Source organism: Bombina bombina, chromosome 4, assembly GCF_027579735.1.
Source record: "Bombina bombina isolate aBomBom1 chromosome 4, aBomBom1.pri, whole genome shotgun sequence".
Classification (NCBI taxonomy): Eukaryota; Metazoa; Chordata; class Amphibia; order Anura; family Bombinatoridae; genus Bombina; species Bombina bombina.
The window spans coordinates 172,397,282-172,424,333 of NC_069502.1; the positions used below are offsets into that span (position 1 = coordinate 172,397,282).

At 39.6% G+C, this 27,052-nt stretch overlaps 1 protein-coding gene across 2 annotated transcripts in view; it reads left to right on the forward strand.

Annotated features, from left to right (window-relative positions):
• Positions 1 to 27,052, forward strand: part of ADAM17 (ADAM metallopeptidase domain 17) — a 306,921-nt gene that overhangs the window by 65,424 nt on the left and 214,445 nt on the right. For both annotated transcript variants that reach the window (XM_053709701.1, XM_053709702.1), the window contains one exon: positions 17,829 to 17,994. In XM_053709701.1, coding sequence (XP_053565676.1) covers positions 17,829 to 17,994 — 166 coding nt within the window. The remainder of the gene's footprint in view (positions 1 to 17,828; positions 17,995 to 27,052) is intronic.

Consider the following 27,052-nt stretch of genomic DNA (forward strand, 5'->3'; position numbering starts at 1 on the left):
CTGGTCCTAGGAAAGGTCAGAAAGCTTCTGCCATTTCCTTGGCATCCTGGTTAAAGCTTTTGATTCATCAGGCTTATTTGGAGTCGGGTCAGGCCCCGCCTCAGAGAATCACAGCTCATTCTACTAGATCAGTTTCCACTTTGTGGGCTTTTAAGAATGAAGCAAAGCAGCAACTTGGTATTCTTTGCATACATTTACTTAATTCTACTGTTTTGATGTATTTGCCTCTTCGGAAGCAGTTTTTGGTAGAAAAGTTCTTCAGGCAGCGGTTTGTTTGATTCCTCTGCTTATGAGAAAAACTTAATTTTTTGGATGTGAATTTAATATTTTCAGCGGAAAATGGCTGTTTTTATTTTTATCCCTTCCTCTCTCTAGTGACTCTTCTGTGGAGTTCCACATCTTGGGTATTACTATCCCATATGTCACTAGCTCATGGACTCTTGCAAATTACATGAATGAAAACATAATTTATGTAAGAACTTGCCTGATAAATTCATTTCTTTCATATTGGCAAGAGTCCATGAGACCCACCCTTTTTATGGTGGTTATGTTTTTTTTGTATAAAGCACAATTATATTTTTAGTTCTTTTTTTTTTTCTATGCTTTTTACTCCTTTTTCTATCACCCCACTACTTGGCTATTCGTTAAACTGAAATGTTGGTGTGGTGACGGGTGTATTTATAGGCATTTTGAGGTTTGGGAAACTTTGCCCTCTTGGTAGGATTGTATAGCCCATACGTCACTAGCTCATGGACTCTTGCCAATATGAAAGAAATGAATTTATCAGGTACGTTCTTACATAAATTATGTTTTTGTACCTCCCTGTCCAACCCCCTTTCCACTGGAAATCACAGTACACTGACCCTTTTAATTGAATTTGTTTTTCACTTGCTTTTTACATGGAACACACAAAAATAAAACAAATTGCTTCTTAAAAGGATTATCAACCACTTAATTGTGGATGATGATGATGACCATATGTCATCAGTGGGGGTTCTTTTGAATTTCACTGTGTGGCCCCCTTACACTTACCCTACATCTCTTGTGGCTTAGTGCATTGCTGGAGGAACCCGGATATGTCAGTGACATCACCAAGCCCTGGAGACTTAGAAGTGCAAGATAGCTACATAGGGCTTAAGAGAGTTGGATGCGGGGTAAGTATACAAACCCCTCAATCTCAGCTCCCTTAAGCCCTAGAAACCCCAAAAGAGCCACTATTTGGAAGTCAATTGTCTGCTTGGGGGTACAAAGAACAAGCACAAATTTAACCATTTTAAAACACTTATTTCTCTTACATGGTGTATCCAGTCCACGGATTCATCCTTACTTGTGGGATATTCTCAATCCCTACAGGAAGTGGCAAAGAGAGCACACAGCAAAGCTGTCCATATAGCTCCCCTCAGGCTCCGCCCCCCCAGTCATTCTCCACGGGAGGGTAAAGAGTATGTGGTGTTAGATTTGTAGTTTTTATTTCCTCAATAAAGAGTTTGTTATTTTAAAATAGTGCCGGTTTGTACTATTTACTCTGAGGCAGAAAGTGATGAAGATTTCTGCTGAGAGGAAAAAGATTTTAGCATGTTGTAACTAAAATCCATTGCTGTTCCCACGCAGGACTGTTGAGTACCGGAGAACTTCAGTTGGGGGGAACAGTTTGCAGGCTTAACTGCTTAAGGTATGCTCAGTCATTTTTTTCTAACAAGACCTGGTAATGCTAGAAGACTGATAGAAATCCCCATGTGGGAAGGTAAGCCATTTTCTGAGACGCAGTATAGAAGGATGGCTTCTGTGAAGGGCTTAAATACTGGTTGACACTGTGATGGGCTAAATCGATTACTTTATTAGTGTAATCTTACATTTATCAAGTGTTTTTAGACGTTGGAACACTTTTGTTTTTTTTTATTACGCCTGGCATATTGTAGGACACCTAATCTGACTCAGGAAGGCCCCATAACTCTGGAATGAAGAGGGAGGGGGCCTCATTTTCGCGCCTCAGTTGTGCAGTTGTTTTGCCAGGCAGCTTCATGCAGCTTCACGTGTTGAGTCCTGAGAGTACAGGAGGAGTTCAGGGAGGCTTATTTTCTTCTGCAAATAACCCAAAAGGAAGGTAGGGCCACAGCAAAGACTGTGGCACCGTGCTGTAGTGTGTGAAACCGGTAGTTTTCTTAAATTTGCTCCGGTTTGGGCAATAAGGGGTTAATCGATTTGAAAATTTGTGTGCAATCATTTCAAAGCATTGGGATCATGTGGTGAAAATTTCATAAAGATCGGATGTTTTTTGGTGCTTTTTATTATTTAAAGACACAGTAACGTTTTTTCAAAAAGTGACTTTTACTGTATTGTAGTGCTGTCTAAGTCTGTCAAACATGTCTGAGCCTTCAGATAGACCTTGTTCTTTATGTTTAAAGGCCATGGCGGTACCTCCATTGCATTTGTGTTTAAAGTGTGCTAAAACATCTAAGCATTTTAAAGACCATGCAGTGACACTTAAAAATGTAGCCCAAGAAGATTCTTTAACGGAAGGTAATGAGGATAGTCCTTCTTCCTCTCCCCATGTGTCGACACCAGTTACGCCCGCGCAAGCGATGCCTAGTACCTCTAGCGCATTGGCCCCTATTACTTTACAACAATTAGCAGCAGTAATGGATAATTCCCTTGCAGCATTTTTATCCAAACTGCCAGTTTTTCCAAGAAAGCGCGATAGCTCAGTTTTAAATACAGAGGATGAGCAATCAGAAGCTTTGGATGATTTATCTGTAGTACCCTCACAGCACTCAGAGGTAGCAGTGAGGGACGGTCTGTCTGAGGGAGAAATTTCTGACACAGGAAAAGTTTCTCAGCGGGCAGACTCAGATTCCTTAGCGTTTAAATTTAAGCTGGAACACCTCCGCGTCCTGCTTAAGGAGGTTTTAGCTATGCTGGATGATTGTTACCCCATGGTGGTCCCAGAAAAACTGTGTAAAATGGACAGGTTTTTAGAGGTCCCTGTATAAACTGAGGCATTTCCGATCCCAAAGAGGGTGGCGGATATTGTGACTAGGGAGTGGGAGAGACCAGGTGTACCCTTTTGTTCCCCCCCCTATCTTTAAGAAAATGTTCCCCATAAACGACCCCAGGCGGGACGCGTGGCAGACGGTCCCTAAGGTAGAGGGAGCTGTTTCAACACTTGCTAAGCGTACAACTATACCAATAGAGGACAGTTGTGCTTTCAAAGATCCTATGGATAAAAAAATTGGAAGGATTGCTGAAGAAAATATTTGTTCAGCAAGGTTTTCTTCTTCAACCAATTGCCTGCATTATTCCGGTAACTACTGCAGCGGCATTTTGGTTTGAGGCTCTGGAGGAGTCGCTCCAGAGGGAGACCTCATACGACGAGGTCATGGATAGAATTCATGCTCTAAAGCTGGCTAATTCTTTTATCACTGATGCCGCTTTGCAATTAGCTAAGTTAGCGGCGAAAAACTCAGGTTTTGTCATCATGGCGCGAAGAGCGCTTTGGCTCAAATCGTGGTCGGCGGATGTGTCGTCCAAAAGGAAACTGTTAAATATTCCCTTCAAGGGGAAGACCCTGTTTGGCCCAGAGCTGAAAGAAATTATTTCGGATATCACTGGGGGAAAGGGCCATGCCCTTCCACAAGATAGGCCGTTTAAGGCCAAAAACAAGGCTAATTTTCGCTCCTTTCGCAACTTCAGGAGCGGACCTGCTGCAACCTCTGCTGCTGCAAAGCAAGATACCGCTTCACAGCCCAAAGCAACCTGGAAACCCTTGCAGGGCTGGAATAAGGGTAAGCAGGCCAAGAAGTCTGCTCCTGCTACCAAGGCAGCATGAAGGGGTATCCCCCGATCCGGGACCGGATCTAGTAGGGGGCAGACTTTCTCTCTTTGCTCAGGCTTGGTCAAGGATTCTCCCCCAAGGGGAAGGTTCCACATTTCTCGTTTGTCTTCAGACCAAACAAAGAAACAGGCGTTCTTACGCTGTGTAGAAGATCTCCTAAAAATGGGAGTGATACACCCAGTTCCAATTGCAGAACAAGGACTGGGCTTTTACTCAAACCTGTTCGTAGTTCCCAAAAGGAAGGAACTTTCAGGCCAATCCTGGATCTAAAAATACTAAACAAATTCCTCAGAGTTCCATCTTTCAAGATGGAAACCATTCGGACAATCTTTCCAATGATCCAGGAAGGTCAATATATGACTACCGTGGATCTAAAGGATGCGTATCTACATATCCCTATCCACAAAGATCACCATCAGTTCCTAAGGTTCGCCTTTCTGGACAAACATTACCAGTTCGTGGCCCGCCCTTTCGGGTTTCGCTCCCAGAATTTTCACAAAGGTGCTAGGGTCCCTTCTAGCGGTACTAAGACCGCGGGGCATTGCAGTAGCACCTTACCTAGATGACATCTTAATACAGGCGTCGTCTTTTCACAGAGCCAAGGCTCATACGGACATTGTTCTGGCCTTTCACGGGTGGAAAGTGAACGTAGAAAAGAGTTCTCTGTCCCCGCTCACAAGGGTTCCCTTCCTGGGAACACTAATGGACTCGGTAGAAATGAAAATCTGACAGAAGTCAGGAAGTCAAAACTTTTGAATACTTGCCGAGTTCTTCATTCCATTCTTCGGCCTTCTGTGGCTCAGTGCATGGAGGTAATAGGTCTAATGGTTGCGGCAATGGACGTAGTCCCTTTTGCCCGAATTCATCTCAGACCACTGCAACTGTGCATGCTCAATCAGTGGAACAGGGACTATGCAGATTTGTCTCCTCAAATACAAATGGATCAGAAAACCAGAGACTCTCTTCTCTGGTGGTTGTCTACAAGATCACCTGTCTCAGGGAATGAGTTTCCGCAGGCCGGAGTGGATCATTGTTACGACCGATGCCAGTCTGTTAGGCTGGGGTGCGGTCTGGGACTCCCTGAAAGCTCAGGGTCTATGGTCTCGGGAAGAATCTCTTCTCCCGATAAACATTTTGGAGCTGAGAGCGATATTCAATACGCTCCAGGCGTGGCCTCAACTAGCGGAGGCCAAATTCATCAGATTTCAGTCGGACAACATCACGACTGTAGCGTACATCAATCATCAGGGAGGAACAAAGAGTTCCCTAGCGATGAAGGAAGTATCCAAGATCATCAAATGGGCGGAGGATCACTCCTGCCATCTATCTGCAATTCACATCCCAGGGGTAGACAACTGGGAGACGGATTTTCTATGTCGTCAGACTTTCCATCCGGGGGAGTGGGAACTCCACCCGGAGGTTTTTGCTCAGCTGACCCAGCTATGGGGCACTCCAGAATCAGACTTGATGGCGTCCCCTCAGAACGACAAACTTCCCCTTTACGGATCAAAATCCAGGGATCCCAAGGCGGCATTGATAGATGCATTAATAGCGCCTTGGTCATTCAGTCTAGCTTATGTCTTTCCACCGTTTTCTCTTCTTCCTCGGCTAGTAGCCAGAATCAAACAGGAGAAGGCTTCGTTAATTTTGATAGCACCTGCGTGGCCACGCAGGACTTGGTATGCAGACCTAGTGGACATGTCATCGGTTCCACCATGGAAACTGCCATCGAGGCAGGATCTTCTAATTCAAGGTGCTTTAAAGCATCCAAATCTAGTTTCTCTGCAACTGACTGCTTGGAGATTGAACGCTTAATTCTAGCTAAGCGTGGTTTCTCTGAATCAGTTATAGATACTCTGATACAGGCCAGAAAGCCTGTCACCAGGAAAATTTACCATAAGATATGGCGGAAATATCTTTGTTGGTGTGAATCCAAGGGTTACTTGTGGAGTAAGGTTAGGATTCCAAGGATATTGTCTTTTCTCCAAGAAGGTTTGGAGAAAGGTCTGTAAGCTAGTTCCTTAAAGGGACAGATATCTGCTCTGTCTATGCTGTTACACAAGCGTCTGGCAGCTGTACCAGACGTTCAGGCGTTTGCACAGGCCCTAGTTAGAATCAAGCTTGTCTACAGACCTGTGGCTCCTCCATGGAGTCTAAATTTAGTTCTTTCAGTTCTTCAAGGGGTTCCGTTTGAACCTTTGCATTCCATAGATATTAAGTTATTATCTTGGAAAGTTTTGTTTTTAGTAGCTATTTCTTCTGCTCGAAGAGTTTCTGAATTGTCTGCTTTGTAGTGTAATTCACCCTATCTGGTGTTCCATGCAGATAAGGTTGTTTTGCGTACCAAACCTGGTTTCTTTCATGTAATTAACAAGAGTCCATGAGCTAGTGACGTATGGGATATACATTCCTACCAGGAGGGGCAAAGTTTCCCAAACCTTAAAATGCCTATAAATACACCCCTCACCACACCCACAAATCAGTTTTACAAACTTTGCCTCCAAGGGAGGTGGTGAAGTAAGTTTGTGCTAGATTCTATGTTGATATGCGCTCCGCAGCAAGTTGGAGCCCGGTTTTCCTCTCAGCGTGCAGTGAATGTCAGAGGGATGTGAAGAGAGTATTGCCTATTGAATGCAGTGATCTCCTTCTACGGGGTCTATTTCATAAGGTTCTCTGTTATCGGTCGTAGAGATTCATCTCTTACCTCCCTTTTCAGATCGACGATATACTCTTATATTTACCATTTCCTCTACTGATTCTCGTTTCAGTACTGGTTTGGCTTTCTACAAACATGTAGATGAGTGTCCTGGGGTAAGTAAGTCTTATTTTCTGTGACACTCTAAGCTATGGTTGGGCACTTTATTTATAAAGTTCTAAATATATGTATTCAAACATTTATTTGCCTTGACTCAGAATGTTCAACTTTCCTTATTTCCAGACAGTCAGTTTCATATTTGGGATTATGCATTGAATTATCATATTTTTTCTTACCTCAAAAATTTGACTTTTTTCCCTGTGGGCTGTTATGCTCGCGGGGGCTGAAAATGCTTCATTTTATTGCGTCATTCTTGGCGCGGACTTTTTTGGCGCAAAAATTCTTTTCCGTTTCCGGCGTCATACGTGTCGCCGGAAGTTGCGTCATTTTTTGACGTTATTTTGCGTCAAAGATGTCGGCGTTCCGGATGTGGCGTCATTTTTGGCGCCAAAAGCATTTAGGCGCCAAATAATGTGGGCGTCTTTTTTGGCGCTAAAAAATATGGGCGTCATTTTTGTCTCCACATTATTTAAGTCTCATTATTTATTGCTTCTGGTTGCTAGAAGCTTGTTCACTGGCATTTTTTTCCCATTCCTGAAACTGTCATTTAAGGAATTTGATCAATTTTGCTTTATATGTTGTTTTTTTTCTTTTACATATTGCAAGATGTTCCACGTTGCAACTGAGTCAGAAGATACTACAGGAAAATCACTGCACAGTGCTGGAGCTACCAAGCTAAGTCTGCTATAAACTTTTGGTATCTGTTTTCTCCAGCTGTTATTTGTATTGCATGTCATGTCAAACTTATTAATGCAGATAAAATTTCCTTTAGTACTGTTACATTACCTGTTGCTGTCCGTCAACATCTAATTTTCAGAGTGTTCCTGATAACATAAGAGATTTTATTTTTTAAATCCATTAAGAAGGCTATGTCTGTTATTTCTCCTTCTAGTATACATAAAAGTCTTTTAAAACTTCTCTTTTTTTCAGATGAATTTTTAAATGAACATCATCATTCTGATACTGATAATGGTTCTTCTGGTTCAGAGGTTTCTGTCTCAGAGGTTGATGCTGATAAATCTTTGTATTTGTTCAAGATGGAATTTATTCGTTCTTTACTTAAAGAAGTGTTATTTGCATTAGAAATAGAGGATTCTGGTCCTCTTGATACTAAATGTAAACGTTTAAATAAGGTTTTTAAATCTCCTGTAGTTATTCCAGAAGTGTTTTATCTCCCTGATGCTATTTCTGAAGTAATTTCCAGGGAATGGAATAATTTGGGTAATTTATTTACTCCTTCTAGACGTTTAAGCAAATTATATCCTGTGCCATCTGACAGATTAGAGTTTTTTGGGACAAAAATCCCTAAGGTTATGGGGCTGTCTTTACTCCTGCTAATGTACTACTATTCCTATGGCAGATAGTACTTCATTTAAGGATCCTTTAGATAGGAAAATTGAATCTTTTCTAAGAAAAGCTTACTTATGTTCAGGTAATCTTCTTAGACCTGCTATATTTTTAGCGGATGTTGCTGCAGCTTCAACTTTTTGGTTAGAAGCTTTAGCGCAACAAGTAACAGATCATAATTTTATAGCATTATTATTATTCTATAACATGCTAATAATTTTATTGGTGATACCATCTTTTGATATCATTAGAGTTGATGTCAGGTATATGTCTCTAGCTATTTTAGCTAGAAAAGCTTTATGGATTAAACTTGGAATGCTGACATGTCTTCTAAGTCAACTTTGCTTTCCCTTTCTTTCCAGGGTAAATAATCATTTCGTTCCTTTCCTCACAACAAGGAACAAAAGCCTGATCCTTCATCCTCAGGAGCGGTATCAGTTTGGAAACTATTTCCAGTTTGGAATATATCCAAGCCTTATAGAAACCTATAGCCAGCTCCTAAGTATCTATGAAGGTGCGGCCCTTATTCCAGCTCAGCTGGTATGGGGCAGATTACGTTTTCTTCAAAGAAATTTGGATCAATTCCGTTCTTAATCTTTGGTTTCAGAAACATTGTTTCAGAAAGGTACAGAATTGGCTTCAAGTTAAGGCCTCCTGCTAAGAGATTCTTTTCTTTCCCGTGTCCCAGTTGACACAGCAAGGCTCAGCATTTCTGAAATGTGTTTCAGATCTAGAGTTGGCTGGAGTATTTATGCCAGTTCCAGTTCTGGAACAGGGGCTGGGGTTTTATTTTATCTCTTCATTGTACCAAAGAAGGTCAATTCCTTCAGACCAGTTCTGGATCTATCATTATTGAATCGTTATGTTAGGATACCAACATTCAAGATGGTTACTGTAGGACTATCCTGCCTTTTGTTTAGCAAGGGCATTATATGTCTACAATAGATTTACAGGATGTGTATCTGCATATTCCGATTCATCCAGATCACTTTTAGTGTCTGAGATTCTCTTTTTAGACAAGCATTACCAGTTTTGTGGCTCTACTGTTTGGCCTAGCCTCAGTTCCAAGAATTTTTTTCAAAGGTTCTCGGTGCCCTTCTTTCTGTAATCAGAGAATAGGGTTTTGGTATTTCCTTATTTGGACGATATCTTGGTACTTGCTCAGTCTTCTCATTTTCGAAGAATCTCATACGAATCGACTTGTGTTGTTTCTTCAAGTTCATGGTTGGAGGATCAATTTACCAATCAGTTCATTGATTCCTCAGACAAGGGTAACCTTTTTAGGTTTCTAGATAAATTCAGTGTCTATGACTCTGTCCTTGTCAGACAAGAGAAGTTTAACATTGATATCAGCTTGTCAAAACCTTCAGTCACAATCATTCCCTTTGGTAGCCTTATGCATGGAAATGTTGGGTCTTAGGACTGCCGCATCAGATGCGATCTCCTTTGCTCGTTTTCACATGCGACCTCTTCAGCTCTGTATGCTGAACTAATGGTGCAGGGATTACTCAAAGATATCTCAATTAATATCTTTAAACCGATTTTACGACACTCTCTGACATGGTGGACAGATCACCATCGTTTAGTTCAGGGGGCTTCTTTGTTCTTCCGACCTGGACTATAATCTCAACAGATACAAGTCTTACAGGTTGGGGAGCTGTGTGGGGGTATCTGACGGCACAAGGGGTTTGGGAATCTCAGGAGGTGAGATTTCCGATCAATATTTTGGAACTCCGTGCAATTTTCAGAGCTCTTCAGTCTTAGCCTCTTCTGAAGAGAGAGTTGTTCATTGTTTTCAGATAAGACAATGTCACAACTGTGGCATACATCAATCATCAAGGAGGGACTCACAGTCCTCTGGCTATGAAAGAAGTATCTCGAATTTTGGTTTGGGCGGAATCCAGCTCCTGTCTAATCTCTGCGGTTTATATCCCAGGTATGGACAATTGGAAAGCGGATTATCTCAGTCGCCAAACGTTGCATCCGGGCGAATGGTCTCTTCACCCAGAGGTATTTCTTCAGATTGTTCAAATGTGGGAACTTCCAGAAATAGATCTGATGGCTTCTCATCTAAACAAGAAACTTCCCAGGTATCTGTCCAGATCCCGGGATCCTCAGGCGGAGGCAGTGGATGCATTTTCACTTCCTTGGAAGTATCATCCTGCCTATATCTTTCCGCCTCTAGTTCTTCTTCCAAGAGTAATCTCCAAGATTCTGAAGGAATGCTCGTTTGTTCTGCTGGTAGCTCCGGCATGGCCTCACAGGTTTTGGTATGCGGATCCTGTCCGGATGGCCTCTTGCCAACCGTGGACTCTTCCGTTAAGACCAGACCTTTTGTCTCAAGGTCCTTTTTTCCATCAGGATCTGAAATCCTTAAATTTAAAGGTATGGAGATTAAACGCTTGATTCTTGGTCAAAGAGGTTTCTCTGACTCTGTGATTAATACTATGTTACAGGCTCGTAAATCTGTATCCAGAGAGATATATTATAGAGTCTGGAAGACTTATATTTCTTGGTGTCTTTCTCATCATTTTTCTTGGCATTCTTTTAGAATACCGAGAATATTACAATTTCTTCAGGATGGTTTAGATAAGGGTTTGTCCGCAAGTTCCTTGAAAGGTCAAATCTCTGCTCTTTCTGTTCTTTTTCACAGAAAGATTGCTATTCTTCCTGATATTCATTGTTTTGTACAAGCTTTGGTTCGTATAAAGCCTGTCATTAAGTCAATTTCTCCTCCTTGGAGTTTGAATTTGGTTCTGGGGGCTCTTCAAGCTCCTCCATTTGAACCTATGCATTCATTGGATATTAAATTACTTTCTTGGAAAGTTTTGTTCCTTTTGGCCATCTCTTCTGCCAGAAGAGTTTCTGAATTATCTGCTCTTTCTTGTGAGTCTCCTTTTCTGATTCTTCATCAGGATAAGGCGGTGTTGCGAACTTCTTTTGAATTTTTACCTAAAGTTGTGAATTCCAACAACATTAGTAGAGAAATTGTGGTTCCTTCATTATGTCCTAATCCTAAGAATTCTAAGGAGAAATCGTTGCATTCTTTGGATGTTGTTAGAGCTTTGGAATATTATGTTGAAGCTACGAAATCTTTCTGTAAGACTTCTAGTCTATTTGTTATCTTTTCCGGTTCTAGGAAAGGCCAGAAAGCTTCTGCCATTTCTTTGGCATCTTGGTTGAAATCTTTAATTCATCTTGCCTATGTTGAGTCGGGTAAAATTCCGCCTCAGAGAATTACAGCTCATTCTACTAGGTCAGTATCTACTTCCTGGGCGTTTAGGAATGAAGCTTCGGTTGACCAGATCTGCAAAGCAGCAACTTGGTCCTCTTTGCATACTTTTACTAAATTCTACCATTTTGATGTATTTTCTTCTTCTGAAGCAGTTTTTGGTAGAAAAGTTCTTCAGGCAGCGGTTTCAGTTTGAATCTTCTGCTTATGTTTTTTGTTAAACTTTATTTTGGGTGTGGATTATTTTCAGCAGGAATTGGCTGTCTTTATTTTATCCCTCCCTCTCTAGTGACTCTTGTGTGGAAAGATCCACATCTTGGGTAGTCATTATCCCATACGTCACTAGCTCATGGACTCTTGTTAATTACATGAAAGAAAACATAATTTATGTAAGAACTTACCTGATAAATTCATTTCTTTCATATTAACAAGAGTCCATGAGGCCCACCCTTTTTTGTGGTGGTTATGATTTTTTTGTATAAAGCACAATTATTCCAATTCCTTATTTTATATGCTTCGCACTTTTTTTCTTATCACCCCACTTCTTGGCTATTCGTTAAACTGATTTGTGGGTGTGGCGAGGGGTGTATTTATAGGCATTTTAAGGTTTGGGAAACTTTGCCCCTCCTGGTAGGAATGTATATCCCATACGTCACTAGCTCATGGACTCTTGTTAATATGAAAGAAATGAATTTATCAGGTAAGTTCTTACATAAATTATGTTTTTCTTCCAAAAGTGCTTTCTAATAGGAATATTAACCAGGAAATCATTGTTCCTTCTCTGTGCCCTAATCCAGTTTCTAAGACGGAACGAATGTTGCACAATCTTGATGTGGTTCGTGCTTTAAAATTCTATCTAAAAGCAACTAAAGATTTCAGACAAACATCATCCTTGTTTGTTGTGTATTCCGGTAAGAGGAGAGGTCAGAAAGCGACTGCTACCTCTCTTTCCTTCTGGCTGAAAAGCATCATCCGATTGGCTTATGAGACTGCTGGGAAGCAGCCTCCTGAACGAATTACAGCTCATTCCACCAGAGCTGTGGCTTCCACATGGGCTTTCAAGAATGAGGCTTCTGTTGAACAGATTTGTAAGGCAGCGGCGACTTGGTCTTCTCTGCATACATTTGCCAAATTTTACAAATTCGATACTTTTGCTTCTTCTGAGGCTATTTTTGGGAGACAGGTTTTGCAAGCAGTGGTGCCTTCTGTTTAGGTTACCTGACTTGTTCCCTCCCTTCATCCGTGTCCTATTGCTTTGGTATTGGTATCCCACAAGTAAGGATGAATCCGTGGACTGGATACACCATGTAAGAGAAAACAGAATTTATGCTTACCTGATAAATTACTTTCTCTTACGGTGTATCCAGTCCACGGCTCGCCCTGGCAATTAAGTCAGGTTCAAATTTATTTTAGTAAACTACAGTCACCACTGCACCCTATAGTTTCTCCTTTTTCTCCTAACCGTCGGTCGAATGACTGGGGGGGGGGCGGAGCCTTAGGGGAGCTATATGGACAGCTTTGCTGTGTGCTCTCTTTGCCACTTCCTGTAGGGATTGAAAATATCCCACAAGTAAGGATGAATCCGTGGACTGGATACACCGTAAGAGAAAGTAATTTATCAGGTAAGCATAAATTCTGTTATTTTTTCTAATGAGGAGGTCTTACGGCACTTGTAATATTATCTTTAAAAAATTACTAGAGACCACCAAGACCACTTTTTTTTTATATACCCCAAAAGCCCCTCCTTTAAAATAAAGCCTTTTTTTTTTTTTTTTTTTTTTTTTTTTTTTTTAAAGGTTTTTAGCGGAATGTTACATCCATGTGTCATATCTCAGTAAAAACTGTTTCATAGACCGTCCTCAGAGCAAAATAACAGTATTTTCCATATACAGACAAGTCTAAAAAAGTTAGTGATAATTGGAACCTCTATTTTAAAGTATAAAATCCTCATCTTGGTCAGAAGGCCACTCTTGGACCGATGAGTATTAATAAAGTGTAATGTAGCAAATCTCTCATGTCTTGGGGCCACTGATGAGCCTGAAAAGGTTGTAAACAGATGCAAAATATACAGTTAAACCTGCTATATGGTATCTGCTGAATACAGATATTTCTGTATGAGTGAAAGGACACTTATGGAGATAGATCTCTTGAGAACCTTGTGGGGTATATAGTGTAAACAAAAATGGGTAATAAAGCACATATAACTTATTCTGAAACTATAAAGCAAAAACAGAGGCGCCACATGGCCAAGTACAGTCTTTATAAAATAAAGAATGGTAGTGGATAATATATTCACTCACGGTTGTGAAGCACCAAGATAAGGAGCTAAAATAGCAGGCTGGATCCTCAGTTGTTTAACAAACAAACTTCCACAACTCTCCTCCAAAACTGGACAAAGCTTGTCAGTCAAACTCCAAATGGCTTGTGATTGAAGGAGGAGTGATTACTGTTTGTATCAAGTATAATATACTGTAATAATAAAAAATAATTCAAACTAATACATTGTTCGCTTTGCAGTGACTGTGACGATCCAGCCTGCTTTTTGAGCACCTTATTTTGGTGCTTCATATATTATCCACTACCATTCTTTATTTTGTGAAGACTGTACTTGGCCATATTGTGCCACTGTTTTGGCTTATTCCTTTCTGATTGATGTTTGTGGGACAAGAGCCATATCCCACCACAGTGAGCAGCCTGGGCCGGTGTTGGATGTTCTGATTTAAATTCATCTACTAATATGTCTGCTTATAAACTGTGACTTTAGGCCTTTGGACTCCTTTGGTTTTTTGTTATAATTTCAATACATATATATGCAATGCTATTAATTTGGTTTGGTACTTTATAAGGCCCCCTATTGTTAGTTTTGTACATACAAATTATACACCACATATATATCAAAACTGACTGATGAGCAAAATGTTTACAACTTTTCAATGTAGAGTAAGTGAAGATGGCAAAGAGCTATCTGTATATAAATATTAATAAGGAAACCTAATTTTAACAAGAACTATGCCAGTATTGGCTCTAAACATTGCCCTGGTAGGAGGCCTTTAGTTATAAATATAATTGGAACCAAAAATTAGCAAAATAATGGGCCGGATAATCGTAAGGAGATGTATCTTTTTATTCGTTATAGCATCATACCCAAAGTTCTTCAATGGCAATAGAGAGAAAATAAAATGTGTAACAAAGATTGGCATATTGTAAGAGAAATCTGAAGTTTTTGGTGCCATATCTCTTAACATTATAATAATTTATAATATAATTCTATGTACCTTTTTAAAAAGCCGTAAGTAAATTCTTACTTTTTCCTTCTCTCTACTGTGCGGTATGGAAGTAGCCCCTTCCTCAATTATGATGTCTCCCTTTTCTTCATTAAAGTTGGTGAATACACTTTCCGATATTTGCGCTATGCGGGGGACATAGTATGGTTATTCAATCTCATTGATTATTGGTCGGAAACAATTATAAGTTGGCTAAGTTTTTTTTTTGTTTGTTTTTTTAAAGTGACTCTCAGCAATGTTCCCACTTTTGTTATTGGCCCAGCAGTGAAAACACTTAAAGGGACAGTAAAAGGCAAAATTAAACTTGCATGGTCTAGATAGAGCATGCCATTTTTCACATTTACTTCTATTTGCTTTGTTCTCTTGGTATTATTTGTCGGTGTAAACCTAGGTGGTCTCATAGGACTTCAGGAGAGTGCATGTGTCTCTTTAGCAGTCTATAAAAGTAGTGTTTGCAACATTGTTTTTAAAAATGTTATAAAAAGTTACATACACTGCTGCCCTAGAGTGCTAAAGACACGTGCACGATCCTGAAGTTCTATAACCCCGCTTAGGTTTACTCTTCATCAAATAATACCAAGAGAACAAAACAAATTTGATAACCGTAAATTGTAAAGTTATTTAAAATGACAATCTCTATCCAAATCGTGAAAGTGTAATTTTGACTTTATTATCCCTTTTAATAAGGGAACCACAGCTTGCAGTCTGCATTGTGTAGTGTTTGCTAATTACTCTTATTAACAGTTTTTTAATTGATGGACCGCTAAAAAAACTGTCCATAGAGTGAACACTGCTCTCAAGCAATATAGTTATAGCTTGTTCAAGCTCTGGTCATCAATGCTCCATAGCGAATTGGTCTTCTTGAAAATTGTTATTGGTTAAAAAGATAGATAACGCATTTACTACCCATTCCCCAGCTTTGCACAACCATCGTTGTTATATTAATATACTTTACAACTTCTAAACCTCTAAATTTCTGCCTGTTTCTAAGCCCCAACAGGCCTCCTCTTAATGCATTTTATTAGCTTTTCACAACCAGACAATGCTAGCTCATGTTTGCCATATAGATAACATTGTGCTCACTCCTGTGGAGCTATGCATCAGACAGCAATAATTGTCTAAAATGCAAGTTTGTAAAAATCGCTGAAATAAGGGGTCGGTCTGCAGAGGCTTAGATACACGGCAATCTCAGAGGTAAAATGTATATTAAAGGGACAGTCAAGTCCAAAATAAACTCTCATGATTCAGATAGGGCATGCCATTTTTAAACAACTTTCCAATTGACTTTTATCACTAATTTTGCTTTGTTAGTTTGGTATTCTTAGTTGAAAGCTAAACCTAGGTAGACTCATATGCTAAGTTTTTTTTTTAGACCTTTAAGGCCGCCTCGAATCTGAATGCATTTTGACAGTTTTTCAGCACTAGAGGGCATTAGTACATGTGTGCCATACAGATAACATTGAGCTCACACACATGAAGTTACCTAGTAGTCAGCACTGATTGGCTAAAATGCAAATCTGTCAAAAGAACTGAAATAAGGGGGCAGTCTGCAGAGGCTTAGATACAAGGTAATCACAGAGGTAAAAAGTATTATTAATATAACTGTTAGTTATGCAAAACTGGGAAACCGGAAATAAAGGGATTATCAATCTTTTTAAACAAAACTTTTCAAGTAGACTGTCCCTTTTTAAAGGGACATAAGACCCAAAATGTTACCTTCATCATTAAGAAAGAGCATACAATTTTAAAGGGCCACTGTAAGTAAATATTTTCTATGCCTTTTACTAACTAACTACCCCAAATACGCTTTTTATCAATAGCATTTCATTAACATATCTCTACCGTATAGCAGAAATCTTGTCTGCAAATTTAATTGTTTTCCAAACCCACTCCGTGGGTATCCTTTGCTCTGTACCAATCCGTTTACAATACCTAGGTTTCAAAATGGCGCTTTAAACACAAAGTTATTGGTTTAAGTATTTTTAACATGCAGTGCTGAAAATAGTGGGCAGGATAACGTGACATCATCGGAGAATAAAAGATATAACTTTTATAACGTTATGAAACTTCGTTTTGGAGAAAATATAGGTCAGTAGGTTTTAATTAATGTTTATTAACTTTAATATGTTAGTTGTTTAGCTTAAAAATTATAACAGAAAGTAATCCTTTAAACAACTTTCCAGTTTACTTCTATTATCAAATTTTCTTCTTTGTTATCCTTTGTTGAAAAGCTGGAGTATGCATGTGTCTGCAGCACTATATGGCAGCAGTTTTGCAACAATGTTTTTCATTAGTAAGAGCGCTAGAGGTAGCACTATTTCCCGTCATGTACTGCTTCAGGCATGTGCATCCTACCTACCAAGGTATCTCTTCAACAAAGAATAACATGACGACAAAGCAAATTTGATAATAGAAGTAAATAGGAAACTTATTTAAAATTGCATTCTCTATCTGAATAATGAGAGAAAATTTGTTTCATGTCCCTTTTTTAAGCTTGAAGTCCCACCATTGTTCTTGCTTATAATGTAGCCCTATACTAGCTACTATGCCCGAGGGTGGGATGGGGGGCCGCCCGTAGCCTAAACTGTCTTGATCGGACTAACCTTGGTCATCCCCTATACTTTAATGGCCAAGTGGTAATAATAAATGTCCATTTATTTGAATAGAGGCTAATGGAAGCCCTATGTTCAGATCAGTTATATAACAATACCTAAAGTCACTTATTTATATGGGTATTACCCTGTTTTTTACTAAATAGTTTAGGAGACACGGACAGTACCATTTATAACCTTGTTTATTTAAATTTCAATAAAAAAATGCATTTTGTATTACACTATTTGTTGTAGGTTTATAGCCTCAAAAAATATATACAGTATATATAAAATAATGGTATAGACTGAATCTGCTGAGTCTACTGAAAAGAGAGATATAATATGCGATGGGTTCTCACTAAGAATGGTTTACAGTAGGGCTTAAATGTTATTGGCATCCACAATCTGCAAAACAACTCAGGACAGGGTGGAAATGGCTCTACAGTTAAAGGGTTATACATTTAACTATAATGTATAAGGTGCGTTTAGTTTTACTTAGTCCAAAAATTACCCAAGGTCTACATTTTTAAACACAATAAGTATATTGAAATAATAGGTTTATACTCAGATCTAAAAGTAGCTACATGTGTTGATCTTTTTGTCGAAGTCGCACTTTTTTTTATGAGACTATTTAAGATAGAGAAACTGCAACAAAGAATCTGTCTCTGTGTCTTGTATTGTGAACTGCAAATAACCAAAATACATTTTTATTATAACTGTAATTTAGCCACTTTGGAGATTTGTTGACAACGCCACAACAGACAATATGTTAGTGTACCGTTCGGAAGATATCCGAGACTTCTCCAGACTCAAGTCCTCGAAGGTTTGTGGATACATCAAGCCTAAGGAAGATCTCTTTATGAATGTGCAGGATACAGCAGGACATGGTGATGGTATGTAATACTGCATGTCTTAGAGCAGTTCATTATTATTTAATGTAGTGATATATTTCATCATATGCACTGGTGTTTTCTAATGTTCATACAATCTTTCAGACACTTAGATGTTGTATATCTAGACCTCTCTGTTGTTCTATATAATATATATTAAAGGGCCATTCTACTGTATTGGCACAGTGCTTTAGTTTTGTTTGAGATTGTATTAAATGAATTTACATCGCAAACAATGTACTTAACCCCTGCAAAATTCATGCACCAGGCCGCAACCTGCTCAGGTGAAGCAATGCGTTTAATCCCATCTCTGGCATAAAATATGTAACTTGAAGTGGTCATATCTTTAAATTAAACTTTCATTTATCATATGGAGCATGCAATTGTTAACAACTTTCCAATTTAGTTCTAGTGTCTAATTTGCTTAATTTTCTTGGTATCCTTTGTTGAAAAAAAATACCTGGGTAGGCTTAGGAGCAGCAATGCGCTGATTGGCAGTTGCACTTACATGCCTCTTGTCATTGGCTCACATGATATGTTCACCTAACTTCCAGTAGTGTATTGCTGCTCCTTCAAAAATGGATACCAAGAGAATGAAGCACATTTGAAAATAAAATTAAAGGGACCCCTTTCTTTGATGACTTAGGTAGAACATACAATTTTAAAACAACTTTCCAGTTTACTTCTATTATCACATTTCCTTTGTTCTCTTGGTATCATTTGTTGAAAGAGCAGCAATGTGCTACTGGTTTCTAACTGAACACAAAGGTGAGATAGATTTATATGCGCAAATTAAATAGAAGTAAATTGGTAGGTTTTTTTTAAAATCATGAATGTCTAATTAGGACTTAACTATCCCTTTTTGAATTGCTCTATTTGAATCATGAAAGTTTAATTATGACTTGACTGTCCCTTTAAGTTTCATGCCTTTTAATGATAGAGCATTTTATTATTACATGTTTAAACAGACATTCATGAGGTATTTTGCTATCCTCTGCAAATATACGGTATATTTTCACATTGCAAATATTCCATTTTGGTATCTTGAATTCCGCGTAAGAACATATTTTAGTTGCACTTTCTTTGACTGCATCCTCTGAGCTGCAGAGATTAAATACAAGTGCACGTTGTGTATTTGTGCAGTGTGTGGCTATAATAATAATCTTTGTCAAAGATAAAATTCAAAAGCTTCAAATTACCCTTAAGTGTTCTTATTTGTCTCTTGCGTTATCTGCTGCCCACTCGTTTGCCCTAGTATTAGGAGAACAGATACTGCGTGGGCAGAATCTTGTACTGCACTTCAGCTTGTGATACTGAGCAGCAGGGAAGCGTGTCCATATGTGCAGTGTGGGATAATGGCCAATTATATAAGCTGCTAGAAGACAGTGCTATCTAATACAATAATGGCCTATCTGGATATGGGAGGAGATGTACTATGTTCCTATATATTATTGTTAAAAATGTTTAACAGCGGCTGATAGAAAACCAATAATTAAATGCACATAGGCGGTAGGCAAAATTGAAACGTTTTAGCTTGAAGACTAACATTTTAAATATTTGGTAGCAGTTAAATAATGCAATTGAAGTTACCATAGCAAAGGCATGAACAGAGTTTTTCATTGTTATTTATGTGTCTTGTCCCTATTGCAGAGCATTTTGGTGTTGAGCTTATTCTTTTGACTTCATCAAATGTCCTTGTTATGCATCTTTGTTCATCAGCAGCAATTTCCCAGATACATAATATTGTGTTTAATCAAAAAGAAAGAGTTCTGGCTCGGTTCCTTCAGGTTTCTTAGTGATGATCAAGAGAAATGATTCATTCTGTCCCCTGATAGGAAGAGTCTCATTAGGGAGCAGATGCTCTTCCAAGTTATTCCATATCTAGGATACCAGTGTTCTCCATAACAAAGACAAACAAGCCAGCTGTCTCAATAAGACAACTTTTTTTTTTCTTCTCACAACTGCATATAGGTTTAGGTTACGTGGTCATACGTATTTATTATAATAATTTCTATTGTTTTTGTTGGAGCAAGCTTAAGAGCCCCACGTCACTAATATGATGAATTCAACCATTTTCATAAAGCTACAACTTTTTTCATGATTCAGATAGAGCAGGGGTTTTCAGTACAGTCCCCCAGCCTCCTTAACAGGCCAGATTTTCAGATTACCTTGGGTGAGTGCAGGTTAATAACCATGTTTACTAATAAGATAATTAATTCACCTGTGTTCCAGTTCGGATATCCTTACGATCTGGCCTGTTGGGGAGGCCGGAGGTCTGGAGTTTAAAAACCACAAGAGAGCATAAATTGTTGTGTTTTTGTTACATATATATATTTTTGTTAAATATTTTTTTTGATGAGGTAAGTAAACAAATGTTTACCGGCAAATCGTATAGCTTAGCATTTATACATAAAAAAAAATGCATTCACGTAGGTTTATAAAACCAATAATATAAACATATGTCCATGAACTAAATACAATCTAGAACAGTTGAATAGTGACCTAACAAGGCCTGTATTGAACACAAAATTGGATCTCAGATTTTTTTTAAATTTAAATATGGTCCCCTAATTAGCAAATGACGGCACTTGTGATAAAGATATCCCTAAGTGATAGTGGCCCCTCTTGGACTGCGTAATATATTATGTAAATTAGGGAGAAATACTGGGGGATCAGACAAAATAGGCTCGCCCTTGGACTCTTAGGACTCCTTTTCTCAGGGGATACAATAAGCTCCACAGAACAGTTGCGAGGCACAGCGGATAACAACTTAGTGTTCGTTAGTCTTCATACATTAAAAATGCAAGGTAACATACAGCATGTTTGTGAGGGATGGCAGGACAACTCAGCTGACGTGTATCGGCACGAGTCATATTCTTAGCTGTGACTTGTTTCTGCAATTCTCCCAAATTTAACTCTCAAAAAATAAATGATTGGTAAAAAAACATTTCACCGCTAACCAATAGTGTGCGTTTACAAAAATTAAGGTGGAATATTCCTTTGTGTATATGGCAACATAGTGTTTGGATTTCTAGGATCTTTCCTAATGTCATGCAAATATTTATTTGAAACATCTATATGTAAGCCCATAACATCATGCATAAGCATCTGGGAGAACAAAATAAATCCAAATTTCAATCTGTATCAATATATATGTAACCTAATGTGGCATTGGTTTAATATGCAGACCACATCAATATTAACTCCCTTAGCTCGTTACGTTAATATCCTGCAGAGCAATACATTCTAACATTAATTGACTTCAAGGTTATATATAGTGTAAACATTAGAGCAGAGTTTTCTCTCGATGTACAAGTCTTTTTTTAATGATTCTTGAATAAAGGACTTTAGTTTTTACACAAATTGTGTGCGGCACTACTTCGTTGATATTTTGTTTTCTCCAACATTGGTGTGTCCGGTCCACGGCGTCATCCTTACTTGTGGGAATATCTCTTCCCCAACAGGAAATGGCAAAGAGTCCCAGCAAAGCTGGCCATATAGTCCCTCCTAGGCTCCGCCCACCCCAGTCATTCTCTTTGCCGTTGCACAGGCAACATCTCCACGGAGATGGTTAAGAGTTTTTTGGTGTTTAAATGTAGTTTTTTATTCTTCTATCAAGTGTTTGTTATTTTAAAATAGTGCTGGTATGTACTATTTACTCTGAAACAGAAAAGGATGAAGATTTCTGTTTGTGAGAGGAAGATGATTTTAGCAGACAGTAACTAAAATCGATTGCTGTTTCCACATAGGACTGTTGAGATGAAGTAACTTCAGTTGGGGGAAACAGTAAGCAGACTTTTCTGCTTAAGGTATGACTACCCATATTTCTAACAAGACCATGTAATGCTGGAAGGCTGTCATTTCCCCTCATGGGGACCGGTAAGCCATTTTCTTAGTCAAGCAAACAGAATAAAGGGCTTAATATGGGCTATAAAACTGGTACACACTTTTATGGGCTAAATCGATTGCTTTATTTGGGCATTTTATACATGTTTATGCTGATAATTCACATTTATAAACTTGGGGAACGTTTTTTAACGGCAGGCACTATGTTAGACACCTTTTCCAGTCAGGGAGGGCCTTCCCAGTTGTAGGCTGAGCCTCATTTTCGCGCCATTACTGCGCAGTTGTTTTTGAGACCAAGACATGCAGATGCATGTGTGAGGATCTGAAAGTAGCTGTAAAAGTTTCTAGAAGGCGTCACTTGGTATCGTATTCCCCTCTGGGCTTGGTTAGGTCACAGCAAAGGCTGTAGCTGGGACTGTATAGGGGTTAAATCTGTAACCGGTTCCGTTATTTTAGGGGTTAAAGCTCTGAAAATTGGTGTGCAATACTCTTAATGCTTTAAGACACTGTGGTGAAATTTTGGTAATTTTTGAACAATTCCTTCATACTTTTTTACATATTCAGTAATAAAGTGTTTTCTGTTTAAAATTTAAAGAGACAGTAACTGTTTTGTTTTAAAACGTTTTTTGTGCTTTATTGACAAGTTTAAGCCTGTTTAACATGTCTGTGCCTTCGGATAAGCTATGTTCTATATGTATGAAAGCCAATGTGTCTCCCCATTTAAATTTGTGTGATAATTGTGCCATAGCGTCCAAACAAAGTAAGGACAGTACTGCCACAGATAATGAAATTGCCCAAGATGATTCCTCAGATGAGGGGAGTAAACATGATACTACATCATCTCCTACTGTGTCTACACCAGTTTTGCCCACACAGGAGGCCCCTAGTACATCTAGTGCGCCAATGTTTATTACCATGCAACAATTGACGGCTGTAATGGATAACTCCATAGCAAATATTTTATCCAAAATGCCTACATATCAGAGAAAGCGCGATTGCTCTGTTTTAAACACTGAAGAGCAGGAGGGCGCTGATGATAATTGTTCTGTCATACCCTCACACCAATCTGAAGTGGCCATGAGGGAGGGTTTGTCAGATGGGGAAATTTCAGATTCAGAAAAAGCTCCTGCGTGGCCACGCAGGACTTGGTATGCAGACCTGGTGAATATGTCATCGGTTCCACCATGGAAGCTACCTTTGAGACAGGACCTTCTTGTTCAGGGTCCATTCGAACATCCAAATCTGGTCTCCCTCCAGCTGACGGCTTGGAGATTGAACGCTTGGTTCTATCAAAGCGTGGGTTTTCAGATTCTGTGATAGATACTCTGGTTCAGGCCAGAAAACCGGTAACTAGAAAGATTTACCATAAAATATGGAAAAGATATATCTGTTGGTGTGAATCCAAAGGATTCCCATGGAATAAGATAAAAATTCCTAAGATTCTCTCCTTTCTACAAGAAGGTTTGGAGAAAGGATTATCTGCAAGTTCTCTAAAGGGACAGATCTCTGCTTTATCTGTCTTACTACACAAAAGACTGGCAGCTGTGCCAGATGTTCAAGCATTTGTTCAGGCTCTGGTTAGGATCAAGCCTGTTTACAGACCTTTGACTCCTCCCTGGAGTCTAAATCTTGTTCTTTCAGTTCTTCAAGGGGTTCCGTTTGAACCTCTACATTCCATAGATATTAAGTTACTATCTTGGAAAGTTTTGTTTTTGGTTGCTATTTCTTCTGCTAGAAGAGTTTCAGAGTTATCTGCTCTGCAGTGTTCTCCGCCCTATCTGGTGTTCCATGCAGATAAGGTGGTTTTGCGTACTAAGCCTGGTTTTCTTCCAAAGGTTGTTTCTAACAAGAATATTAACCAGGAGATAGTTGTACCTTCTTTATGTCCGAATCCAGTTTCAAAGAAGGAACGTTTGTTAAACAATTTGGACGTAGTCCGTGCTCTAAAATTCTATTTAGAGGCTACAAAAGATTTCAGACAAACATCTTCTTTGTTTGTTGTCTATTCTGGTAAAAGGAGAGGTCAAAAAGCGACTTCTACCTCTCTTTCCTTTTGGCTTAAAAGCATCATCCGATTGGCTTATGAGACTGCCGGACGGCAGCCTCCTGAAAGAATCACAGCTCACTCCACTAGGGCTGTGGCTTCCACATGGGCCTTCAAGAACGAGGCTTCTGTTGACCAGATATGTAAGGCAGCGACTTGGTCTTCACTGCACACTTTTGCCAAATTTTACAAATTTGATACTTTTGCTTCTTCGGAGGCTATTTTTGGGAGAAAGGTTTTGCAAGCCGTGGTGCCTTCCGTTTAGGTAACCTGATTTGCTCCCTCCCTTCATCAGTGTCCTAAAGCTTTGGTATTGGTTCCCACAAGTAAGGATGACGCCGTGGACCGGACACACCAATGTTGGAGAAAACAGAATTTATGCTTACCTTATAAATTACTTTCTCCAACGGTGTGTCCGGTCCACGGCCCGCCCTGGTTTTTTTTAATCAGGTCTGATGAATTATTTTCTCTAACTACAGTCACCACGGTACCATATGGTTTCTCCTATATTTTTCCTCCTGTCCGTCGGTCGAATGACTGGGGTGGGCGGAGCCTAGGAGGGACTATATGGCCAGCTTTGCTGGGACTCTTTGCCATTTCCTGTTGGGGAAGAGATTTCTCCAACATAGGTGTGTCCGGTCCACGGCGTCATCCTTACTTGTGGGATATTCTCTTCCCCAACAGGAAATGGCAAAGAGCCCAGCAAAGCTGGTCACATGATCCCTCCTAGGCTCCGCCTACCCCAGTCATTCTCTTTGCCGTTGTACAGGCAACATCTCCACGGAGATGGCTTAGAGTTTTTTAGTGTTTAACTGTAGTTTTTATTATTCAATCAAGAGTTTGTTATTTTAAAATAGTGCTGGTATGTACTATTTACTCAGAAACAGAAAAGAGATGAAGATTTCTGTTTGTATGAGGAAAATGATTTTAGCACCGTAACTAAAATCCATGGCTGTTCCACACAGGACTGTTGAGAGCAATTAACTTCAGTTGGGGGAACAGTGTGCAGTCTCTTACTGCTTGAGGTATGACACATTCTAACAAGACGATGTAATGCTGGAAGCTGTCATTTTCCCTATGGGATCCGGTAAGCCATGTTTATTAAGATAGTAAATAAGGGCTTCACAAGGGCTTATTAAGACTGTAGACTTTTTCTGGGCTAAATCGATTCATTATTAACACATATTTAGCCTTGAGGAATCATTTATTCTGGGTATTTTGATATGATTATATCGGCAGGCACTGTTTTAGACACCTTATTCTTTAGGGGCTTTCCCTAATCATAGTCAGAGCCTCATTTTTGCGCCGGTATGGCGCACTTGTTTTTGAGGACAGCATGGCATGCAGCTGCATGTGTGTGGAGCTCTGATACATAGAAAAGTCTTTCTGAAGGCATCATTTGGTATCGTATTCCCCTTTGGGCTTGGTTGGGTCTCAGCAAAGCAGATTCCAGGGACTGTAAAGGGGTTAAATATAAAAACGGCTCCGGTTCCGTTATTTTAAGGGTTAAAGCTTCCAAATTTGGTGTGCAATACTTTTAAGGCTTTAAGACACTGTGGTGAAATTTTGGTGAATTTTGAACAATTCCTTCATACTTTTTCGCAATTGCAGTAATAAAGTGTGTTTAGTTTAAAATTTAAAGTGACAGTAACGGTTTTATTTTAAAACGTTTTTTGTGCTTTGTTATCAAGTTTATGCCTGTTTAACATGTCTGAACTACCAGATAGATTGTGTTCTGACTGTGGGGAAACCAAGGTTCCTTCTCATTTAACTATATGTATTTTATGTCATAAAAAAATTTAGTAAAAATGATGCCCAAGATGATTCCTCAAGTGAGGGGAGTAAGCATGGTACTGCATCATCCCCTCCTTCGTCTACACCAGTCTTGCCCATACAGGAGGCCCCTAGTACATCTAGTGCGCCAATACTCCTTACTATGCAACATTTAACGGCTGTAATGGATAATTCTATCAAAAACATTTTAGCCAATATGCCCACTTATCAGCGAAAGCGCGACTGCTCTGTTTTAGAAAATTCTGTAGAGCATGAGAACGCTGATGATATGGTTTCTGAAGGGCCCCTACACCAGTCTGAGGGGGCCAGGGAGGTTTTGTCTGAGGGAGAAATTTCAGATTCAGGAAACATTTCTCAACAAGCTGAACCTGATGTGATTACTTTTAAATTTAAGTTGGAACATCTCCGCGCTCTGCTTAAGGAGGTGTTATCCAATTTGGATGATTGTGATTATCTGGTCATTCCAGAACCACTATGTAAAATGGAAAAGTTCTTAGAGGCCCCGGGGCCCCCCGAAGCTTTTCCTATATCCAAGCGGGTGGCGTACATTGTTAGTAAAGAATGGGACAGGCCCGGTATACCTTTAGTACCTCCCCCCATATTTATAAAATTGTTTTCCTATAGTCGACCCCAGAAAGGACTGATGGCAGACAGTCCCCAAGGTCGAGGGGGCGGTTTCTACTCTACACAAGCGCGCCACTATACCCATAGAAGATAGTTGTGCTTTCCAAGATCCTATGGATATAAAATTAGAAGGTCTGCTAAAGATGTTTGTTCAGCAAGGTTCCCTTCTACAACCAATTGCATGCATTGTCCCTGTCACTGCAGCCGCGTGTTTCTAGTTTGATGAGCTAGGAAAGGCGATTATTAGTAATTCTTCTTCTTATGAGGAGATTATGGACAGAATTCGTGCTCTTAAATTGGCTAATTCTTTCACCCTAGACGCCACCTTGCAATTGGCTAGGTTAGCGGCGAAAAAATTCTGGGTTTGCTATTGTGGCGCAGAGCGCTTTGGTTAAAATCTTGGGCAGCGGATGCGTCTTCCAAGAACAAATTGCTTGACATTCCTTTCAAGGGGAAAACACTCTTTGGCCCTGACTTGAAAGAGATTATCTCTGATATCACTGGGGGCAAGGGCCACGCCCTTCCTCAGGATAGGTTTTTTCAAGACCAAAAATAAACCTAAGTTTCGTCCCTTTCGCAGAAACGGATCAGCCCCAAGGGCTACGTCCTCTAAGCAGGAAGGTAATACTTCTCAAGCCTATCCAGCCTGGAGACCTATGCAAGGCTGGAACAAAGGAAAGCAGGCCAGGAAACCTGCCACTGCTACCAAGACAGCATGAAATGCGGGCCCCCGATCCGGGACCGGATCTGGTG